General features: G+C 44.4%; 1 protein-coding gene across 1 annotated transcript in view; it reads right to left on the bottom strand.

The window, feature by feature from the left end:
• Nucleotides 1–9,805, bottom strand: part of LOC139685468 (pro-neuregulin-2, membrane-bound isoform-like) — a 312,314-nt gene extending 302,509 nt beyond the window's left edge. Inside the window, exon 1 of the mRNA XM_071582486.1 lies at nt 9,082–9,805. Coding sequence (XP_071438587.1) covers nt 9,082–9,805 — 724 coding nt within the window. The remainder of the gene's footprint in view (nt 1–9,081) is intronic.
• Between the last annotated feature and the right edge of the window lie 207 nt (nt 9,806–10,012).

Here is a 10,012-nt window from a genome sequence, read left to right as displayed (position 1 = left end):
AGGTAGGTTATGGGTCGACTATATCATGATAAATTCTCATCTCATCTCTTCCAACAAAACACAGCATGGCATTCGTCATTATATTGAGCCCCTCTTTAATTCAGCGTACACCCTTTATCCCTTCATTCTATTCAGCATGCCTATTTTATTCCTGCCACCTTTTTCGTTTGCCTGACCAAGTCTTCACCAATCCATTGTCAATAAGTATGTTCTACATCCATCATCCATGCCTCACTAGGACTTCTCCAAGCAATCTTCTACCTTTCCCCAACATGCAGAGCACTTCCTTCTTTGTTTTCCTATCCTTCCATTACACCTTTTCCAACCTTCTTCAGACCCACATTTTAAAAGTCTTCAGTAGAGACGGATCGCCTTCCTCCAACGACCATTATTTACGCGCTGTACAAAATCACGCTCCATATCAATATTTTAACGATTCAGTTACTAATATTCTCACTCAACGCCATCGTAATCATTTCCCTCATTCCTGTAAAAGATTCTTTGCTTAAAGCATTTATCTTCTTATTTCCATACTACTTTGACCATTTTGATTCGAAAATTTTCCAGGTAGGTAAATTGACCCACCCTAGCTCCCGGCCTCTTTACTTAAAATATTTAATTGAAATTTGTATTACTTACACGCATTCTCTTTCCATAGCTATCGCATTAACATTTCGGCACTCAGTAAAGTTTGCAACCCCTTGGCTGACTGACAAATCAGAGCTTGGTCATCAGTCATTTTACGAATTCCCCGCCCACTTTCATTCCCACATCCAGCTCTTCCCATGCCTCTTTAATCATTTCCTCTACATACAGGTGGAACAGCAACGGTGATAATGGGCAACCTTGCCTTACACCTCTTCCTAACACTGCCCATCCGGACTCCCCGTTCCCCACTCGCACCTGAGCAGTCTGAGACATGTACAGGTTGCGGATTAGCCTCCTTTCCCTCCAATCTATCCCTATTTTCTGCAATATACTCATTAGTTTTCCCAATTCACTCTATCAAACGCTTTTCCAAAATCTAAGTAACAGGAAAGTACGTCCTGATTGTACTCTCTATTCATCTCGATTAGTGATCTCATTACTGCAATGGCATCACGCGTACCTGTCCCCTTCCTAAACCCAAAAAGATCATCCCCTAAGAAATTATTTGCCCTACTCTCTATCCTTTTGTTATGATCCTGAGCAAAACTTTAGCTGCGTGGGATATCAAACTTATTGTCCTTTAGTCCTAAGCAGTCTTTTGCCCTGCTTTTTGATTACCCTCAGAACTATTTTCGCTGTGGGTGAATCAAATTTATTGTTCTGTCTATGGAAACGTAGTTTTTATTCCTTTAATATAAAAAATAGCTCACCTAATATCCTTATTCTATACTTCCTTAATATATTTTTTTTCAATTTGTCATGAATCTGTCCAGGCTCAAGTAATTACATTCCTGACTGATCTGAAATTCTTTGCACTGAATTTCCCAGCTTGCTTCCTGACAGTGCTTTCATCCTCCCACATAGCGCACCAATTGCACCCCTCCTCCGTATACTTAGAAAGAAAGCAAATTAACTAAGAGTGTTCTCTAAGATTTTCGAATATTAACTCGAGTTTGGACTAATGTGTCCCAGCAACTTAATTTATTATTCACTCTTGATAAAACTATAGAATTGGACATGTCCTGTGAATTTTTCAGGGACTTCTGAGTCGCCAATATTATAACCATATCTGTGTTGGACCATTTTTTTAAACAAAAAAGTCAATGACAGTATTTGAAAAAATGAGGAAATTAATAGAATGAATATATAAGTGCGTGCGTGCTATAATAATATGCAAAGTCTCGGCTGCGCACTTCGCCTCAAGTGTTTTTTATCGTTATTCAAGTTGAAACAGCTCAAATGATTGACTCTGTGCAAATTTTGTGCTACTGAATTTAGAAATGGTTGCCAACGGAGAGAAAACGGAAAACACTTCCGCCTAATTTTTCGTAATAGTCGATTCAAAGATTGTTACACTTGCAGTACTTCTAATTCCATTATGAATGTAATTTATCCACGTCTCATCACTGTTTTATATCACTAATGTTCCATATCACTAATGAGTTCAGTCATTCTGTCCGTCGTATTTGCAGCATTCCGCTACAACTCACGCCCGCTCGTATTTTCTAAGATGAAAGAACTAAGCCGTGCAGGTGACGTGTGTCAAAGCGATAGACGCCTCTGCGTGCTTTTGATGAGTGGGTGTGATGCAGCCTGTTTCGTCATTTTCTCTTCCCCGTAATTATGAATGCGCACAGGTAAATAAACGACGGATGGAAGCGATTCCTCCTTTTCACGCCGACGAGTTTCGCTCGTTTTATGGGAAAGGCAATTTGTTAAGTAGCGGAAACATATCTCACTCAGATTTCCGCGTTCGATTTGCAACCGTCATTATCAGATTCCAAGATTCCCAAACACCTTGCTCGGCACAATCTTCCGTAGTGTTTTTGCTTCATTCTTCGCCCGCAGACGCTCGGGCACGTCACAGTCTGGTGCGCACTGCTAATGGCTGAGCGGAGAGCGGCGTGAATATTCGCCGCAGGAAGAGGTAGCATTCCGCCGGCGACGGCAATGGGGTTTTATAGTCGACCCACAGAAGGAAGCGATGACGACTCTCGGGCGATTTGGCGGCTCGGTCGCTTAAAAAGAGAGGCAGGTCACATAAGAGACATGATCCGTCTCTTGGGGCGTTTGTTATTGGTGACCCGTGCCTCTGTCAACTGAAGTGCTTATTCTACTTCGGAGGTGGATATTGTTATCATATATCATTGTTTTAAGGGTCTTTTTTTTTTAAACGTAAGCCTTCGTTCCTAGGGGATTGATCCGCTCCCAAAACTCACCCATTTTAATTCGATTTCTATGACGGCCCTGGCAAATGTTTCATGCCCGGTCGGCCCGGAAAGAAAATGGCCTCGAAACTTAATCTTGAATTGTGGGCACCGAAATAATTTTGTTCCCATTAATATCGGGGGATCATTATATTAAAGTTACATTACCTTTATGTAAAAGGAGGACGTTAAAAAGATGTTAGTGTAAACATTATCCATTCATTTACAAGCAACATTCTTCCGAGTGATGAAGAGGAACACCATTGAATTATTTTTTTTGTATCTCGTTTTAGCATAATGCGTTCGTTTTGATATGTTTCGTTACCCTTTTTCATATGTCGAAATATCACGGATGAGTTCCCTTCAACAGATGAAACGCAGAGGCTGGTAATATTTGTAATGCAGCAATTATTTCTATTGTATTGAGAACTGCGTTTATTCATTGCAATTTGATCCTGTCAGTGGTCAATCTACGAGTTACCTATCATCCCCGGATTGGGGCAAATCAACAGTTTGGGTTTGCCTTGGCGGCGCACGAACAAATCTTCAGGGGAATTATGTGGCTGAATGTCGAAACCTAGCCAAGTGAGACATTCGTCGGCACCTCCGGGGCTTTAATATTGATTGAGGAAAGTCATTGCTTCGAATTCCACTCCCTTATATTTTTGCACTTGGACCAATAGTGAAGGCCACGAAATTTGTTTTTGCATTCCCCAATTTCAGTCGTAATAATAGTAGTAGTCGTAGTAGTATTTAGGGGAGGCGACCGACTGCTGAGGTCATTTGCGCCATGGGGGATGGACAGGAAAGGATGAAGGGTGGAGAGAAATCCGGCGTCGGCATTAGCCTACTCTTTACGAAAGGCGCCAAGGGGTCTGCAGCTTATCGTCCCATCCGACGGACGGCGTACTCACTCAAAGTGCCCTCCACAAAGCACCTCAAGTAGGGATCGAGATACCTCTGAAAAATATTCAACACCGCCGGGATTTGAACCCGGGCCCTCTGGGTGGGAAGCCTGTACGTTAGCTCCCGCACCATCTGGATCCCCTCGTAATAATGTATTAAATATAATGAGTGAAGATGTATGTGTAAAATTGATGACCTTTTGGGCATTCAAAATTACAGTCAGTAAAAGTGTTTTTTTATCCCTATAAATCGCATGGAAAATATTTATTTTAAAGAGGATATTTAACGTATCTATATGGTAACATTTTTTTTCTAAACTTTGCTGTCAATTACGCGTTATCATTTGAGTTTTATTATCATTCATCTTTGGCCGAATTTTTTTCATATCAACTTTTCTGGATTCCATCCCAAATTCCATCTCTTCATTAGGTCACCCATTTTTCCAATATTTTACCGATGTCATATTGGCTACCATAAGATGCTTACGTGCGCATATTCTGATTAATTTTCTCGTCAATATCACCTCTCGTTTTCTCCTCATATTTAATTTACTCATTTCCTTACGACGTCCATGAGTAGACACTTCTTTCAAACAAAGCGAACCATGGCTCACTTCACGCCACCGCTTGGTCGAACCAAAGGAGAAAGACCCGCACGTCTCTAAGTGTTTAGTTTCGTAAATTCCTTCGACCTAAGACTTGGCTTAAGCACAAAAAAGTTATTTCATCACCGATAGTGTTTTCTCAACTATTCCCGTAAAATGTAGAAACGTGTGTTCCTGGGTCTCATCATAAGACATACGCCCACAAATCTAGATACCGTTAGGCTTCCCTCCCGCTATCCATACGGCACCACACCGGGCAAAATATTGCGGAGACAGGCACGCATGATCCTTTCTCATGACCGCGAAATGGCAAGGACACTTCATTTAGAGTCTCCAAAAGGCAGTGTTGATACACGGCGCCGAAAGCTTCCACACCGGCGAGCAGCGGAGGCCGCGTAAGCTGGGGGCGGGGTCTCCGAGGTCCCCCTCGAGGTCGCGGTCTTCGGCACCACCGAGGTGTTCGTCTCCCACCCCCCTGGACCCGGTCACCCCGGCCCTGCTTCCTCCATCCCCTTCTAACCACCCCGGCGTCACCCTCTCACCCTATTCCATCGCGCCCCCCTTTCCCTCCGCCCCGATCCGATTGGATCCTAACCCACGTACCATCCCACCCTCCCTCTCTCCCTCCCCTTCACCCTCCCTCCCACCCTCCTGCCCCCCTCTAATATGGTTCGTTTACGGCAAGTGTTTGTTTTCTCCCTCCCCCCATCTGCCCCAACCCCCCTCCCCCCATTACGCGTGTGGGGAAGAGGGATCGCCAGCCTTGCACACGGGGCGCGCCCCTTATTTTCAGCGAACTTTTTTCCTCCCGAACAAATGTTGGCAAAAAGCGGTTTTGCCGCGGAGTCTCGCTCCGCGGCGGTATTTTCGGATCGTCGCACGCTTAATGATATGGAAATTGACCCGGCAATTTTCGATCTGATTTCTGCCGGTCGATTATTTTACGGCGTGCGTGTCGTTCCCCGCTCCTCCCTCGTCCCTCTACTTTTATTAGCACTGGCGTTTCTAAAACGGAAGTAGTTTTTATTGCCGTTCGTACAAATGCTCACTTAATGGCCTGCTTTTACTTCGAGTCCATAATTGATTGTTGCCAAAGGAAGAGATTGGATGAGATAGCATCGTGCTATGTTTGAAGTAGATACAAATTCTACTGAAGTCCTAATAAAACATCGTCGTAATTATACGGATATAATAAGAATTAAATAATTAAATCACATTATTAAACTCATGGGTATTCTACGTATGTTATCGTAACGGATAGTTAAATGCTTAGCACTGGATTTTGGGTGGTGCCCCGAAATAATGCACAACTCTTACTTTGAAGTTCGTAAGCACCCTTTGACCGAAACCTTTCTTGATCCCGCTATATTTCCGCACTGGGTTTCAAAATACTTTTTTCTCCATTCAATCACTTTATTCGATATCTCGTAATGCCTCGACGTACCTTCAATGCAATTTTGCTCTCTCACTCCAATGCCTTCAACCTGATTTGGTTTGTTGTCCAATGTTTTCCGCACTTCAACCGTCATTATTTTGCAGTTTCCCCTTAATATTTTAACTATCATCGTTATTTTCACTGGCTTTAGCATGGTGGACGTTCAAACCATGCATTTTCTTATGCTTGCATTTGTGATGAAACACTTCCTGAAATTTCGTGGCTGCATTCGACTAAATCTGGAGAAAAACTGATTTACTCTCCCCTTCACTCCTCCATCGAGACCCTTTGCTTTTGGCCTAATTCGGTGTATTTTTTTACAACTGCGTAGACTCCAAGAATTTATCTCTTCATTAAATCTCTTCTCTTTGGGCCCAGGATCCTAGCATTAATATGTGCTATTTTCCACTTTGCCACAGGAAAATTTGCAATAGACTACTTTGTTGTAAAGGAGTTGACCAGGTGACAATTATGTTGGTTTTAACGTTTTGCCAATGTTTTCCATTCAAAAGATAAGACTGCATCAAAATTTTGTCGTATAATTATCATTATCACTTCTCCCGGTAGTAAATATACATGGAAGAATCTTGAGTTAAATAAAAAAAAATATTTTATGTAGTTCCTAATACTGCCTAAGCTAAATTTGTACGGTAAAAAGACCAATTAGAGTGATATAATATTCCCGTGAAGAACCTACAACTATAGAGTGAAGTGTTGGTGGTGGAATTTCATTATAAAAATTACAAAAGGAAAAATCAATAGGAAATATTTGTCCTGAGTTAACCAATACCTCAAATTGACAGCAATTCCGCTAGGTTAAGCCTTGCGGATCCTGCACTATCTTTCTCACACCGTGCGGGAAAAAATAGAAAACATTGGACCTCGTAAATTTGGGACCCCTTTAAAGCAAATGTAAGTTGTTTGTTGTTTCATTAGATTTGTTTGACTTGCTACAGAATACTCGCAGTAAAGTTCCGGTTTTCAGTTTCAAAAGTAATAAATTACTAACAGTTTGAAATTCAGCAATAAATAATTTCTGTCAATCGCTCACTAACTTTATAATCAAGTTCTGCCATCGAGTGTAAGGATTAGTTATGGTTCCACGAATCATCTTCTTTATTTTGTCTATTATTTCTATGTAGCATTTCCGTTTCGCATCAGCATTTATAAATTATTGTTGGCTAATTGAAAAAAGTACTTTCCAGTAAACCCAATTTTGGGGTGCGTGTAATCCTAGAGCATATGCCGTAAGTTTAATTTGAAGGAGAGTAGAAATGAGGTCCAAATTGGTTATTTTCGCATAACGGAGGAGTTTCCTAGTCAGTCGTTGCCAAGGATCTGTTCTCGCAGTGTCTGTCTGTGTCTAGTTTTGATGAAATAACTTTACAACTATCTGGTTGATTTTTTTAATGGAAAAATTGTTCCTTCATGTTCTGGTAGCCTGAATTATAGCCATGCAGTTTAATGAATTCACACAATTTAGCCTTAATTTTGAGACAGTAATTTTGAATGTAAACATCAAAATAAAATAATGCGACATTGAATCATGAGGCAAAAGGAAGCGCAAATGGAGAATAACGGTAACTGGCATTTATTTAGATCAGCTCATCATTTCTCAGTCTTATTTTTCTGACCCTATCACCTATTTAATCGTTATAGTGAATGCCCCAACTCTACTTGAATTTTCAATCGTGTTTATTTTGCAGCGGTAAAAATAGATTATATTGTAATTCTGTTTTTCCGAAGGAGTATTTGGACGTCAAAACGGCAGAAGAAACCCATAATGTACGATAGCTCTTTTTATGACCGTATCGCATAATTAAATGGCCCTCGAAATTCTCGTAAAGTTATTTTTTTACGAGTATTTCTATTACTATTAAAAGTTCCAACACCAATGGGAATAAACCTTTCGATGCAGTCCCAAGGAAGGAACTGAAGATGTGTTCAAAAACAGAGATCATATTGCTTTTTAATAGCCAATTAATACAAGATTTCTGTCTATCGTGAGCGAAAAAAAAACATAATTACAGGTATGGTATTCCTATGTATAATTTAAATACATATCTTTCTATATAAATATATATATTTTTATTTATAATCACCTTGATAGTATTTATGGGCAAATAATCATCTTCTAGCTAGGTTTTTTTATCATATGCTAAACAGACCAAAAATACAATACTGAATTTTGTAGAGGGGACATTTCCCGGTATTTTGGCGGGCTAATCATATCATTCCGAATAAATGGAAACCCTATTCTCCTCATTGACTTAAAAAGATAAATATGCTGGCATTCACTCGATAAAAACAGACGATCTAGGAAAAACTGCGTTGAGAACCCAAATAAAGTGCTATAACCTGTCCAGTAAATGCAAGGACGGCTCCAGCAAAGAACCTGAGCGCGAATCCCTCTGCGGGACAAAAAGAGGTGGACAGTTTGTTTGAAAGAGAGAGACAGGATGTTGGCGATGAGAACAAAACATTAATTTTCACGAATACCTTCTACAACATTGACTAAAGGAGGCTGATAGTTGTATAAAATATAAATTTCTAAAATTGATTAAGAACTTATTGAATCCTTCCGATACCTTTTCCTACGAGGGCTAAATGAACGACAAGTCACCAAAATTTAAGGCAGACCTTTAAATATTACGAAACAAATGACTCTGGTATCTACAGAAACATTTCGCGAAGTCTCTCTGACAGAACTGTAATTTACGTTCTAGTCGTGGAATACACGCTAGAGCGTAGTGCACTTTCGAAATATATTATGCGCTTTTATTTCGATCGGTCCATATTCCCTGAATATTAAATTAAGATCTCCCCGCACTTAATCCGCGAAAAAGTCTGGAGTCATTGGGTCAACACGTGCCTGATCCCGCGGGTCATAAGCGAACCGACAAGAAGCCGTCGCGTCACATCTGGGCGGAATCCCCGGCCAAGGTGTGCGCTCTACCGAACGGCAACCATGTGGTCTCCATCCATCTGTAAAACGATGGAACGTCACCGGAAGTATTTCGCCGCCTCTCCTCCAAATCCTATCACGTTTGGAACGAGTCAAGGACACGCGTCGTACCCCTGCCCGCTCCCACGGCACTTTTTATCCCTTCCGCGCCGTCAAGCGCGGATTAGTGTGCGTTAAAAAGTTGGGATCCGGCAGGAGTGCGGTGGCGGGTTAGGGAAATGGCAAGAGGGGCGACGAAGGCCCCCGCAGCTTCCGATGGCCCCAACAGGGAGGGGCCCTCCCTTCTCGCTCCCCGGGCGTGTCTGTCTCTACTCACCGCAATTGTCGCAGAGCACGTCCTGCAGGGCCGCGAGTATCTTCCTGGATCGCTGAACCGGCTCGCCGGTGGCGCTGTAGTTGTGCGGTCCGATCTTCCGCGCGAAAACCACGTACCTCCCGCCGCGTCGGATATTCGCCTGCACCGGCCACGGGCCGCCCGGCTGCGGCCCGCCGGCCTCGAGTGACGCCGGTGTCGCCGTCCCAGCCTCGTTGGGCGGCGTCATGAACTGCAGCCGCACCTGACTCTTCCGCCGCACGTCCCCCTTGTGGACGCGCTGCACCACGAAGGTGACGCCATAGGTCCCTCCGGACGCGACGGCACCCCGCGACCGCGCCTTCGCCTCGAACACCACGGGGGAGAGGTACGCTCGCGAAGCCACGTCCTCCGCGGATCCATCCGCGCCCCCGCCGCCCCCCGTGAAGGCGGCGGGGGCTGAGCCGGCCGGCCCCCGCCGTTGGTGCCCACCGTGGTGGTGCCTCCGACCCTCCGAGGTGGCGCCGAAAGACCCTGGCGAAGGGCGCCCCTGAGGCTGGTGGCGACCCCCGCCGCAGGCCGGGGACGTGGAGTGTGGGGGGCAGACGACACCCGCGTCGCCCAGGGCAAGCAGGGCCGGCAGCACAAGGAGCATGGCGCTGAGGACCCACGCGGCGGCCGTGGCGACGGGACGGTTGGCCGCGCCGCCGAAGCGACGGCAGGCCTGTGTCCCGAGTGTCGTCCCCATGGCAACTGAGCACCGGCGGCGGCGGTGGGCGTCGGGGCGGTGGAGGGTGTGGTGGAGGCGCGGGGGGGCGGGGTGGGCCGGAGGAGGGGGGACCGCGGACCTCTTTATCCCTCCTCCCGGGAGGTGCGTGCGCGCCGGCCGGCAGGTCCTCCGTCTCCGCTTGCTCCTCCACCGCCTCCTCCTCCGCCTTATCTTTTTCTTCGCACC

The sequence above is a fragment of the Hetaerina americana genome, unplaced genomic scaffold (assembly GCF_022747635.1).
Source record: "Hetaerina americana unplaced genomic scaffold, ioHetAmer1.1.p SCAF_114, whole genome shotgun sequence".
Lineage (NCBI taxonomy): Eukaryota > Metazoa > Arthropoda > Insecta > Odonata > Calopterygidae > Hetaerina > Hetaerina americana.
Note: the sequence above shows the minus strand (reverse complement) of the source record. Positions and strands in the feature narration are given on the sequence as shown.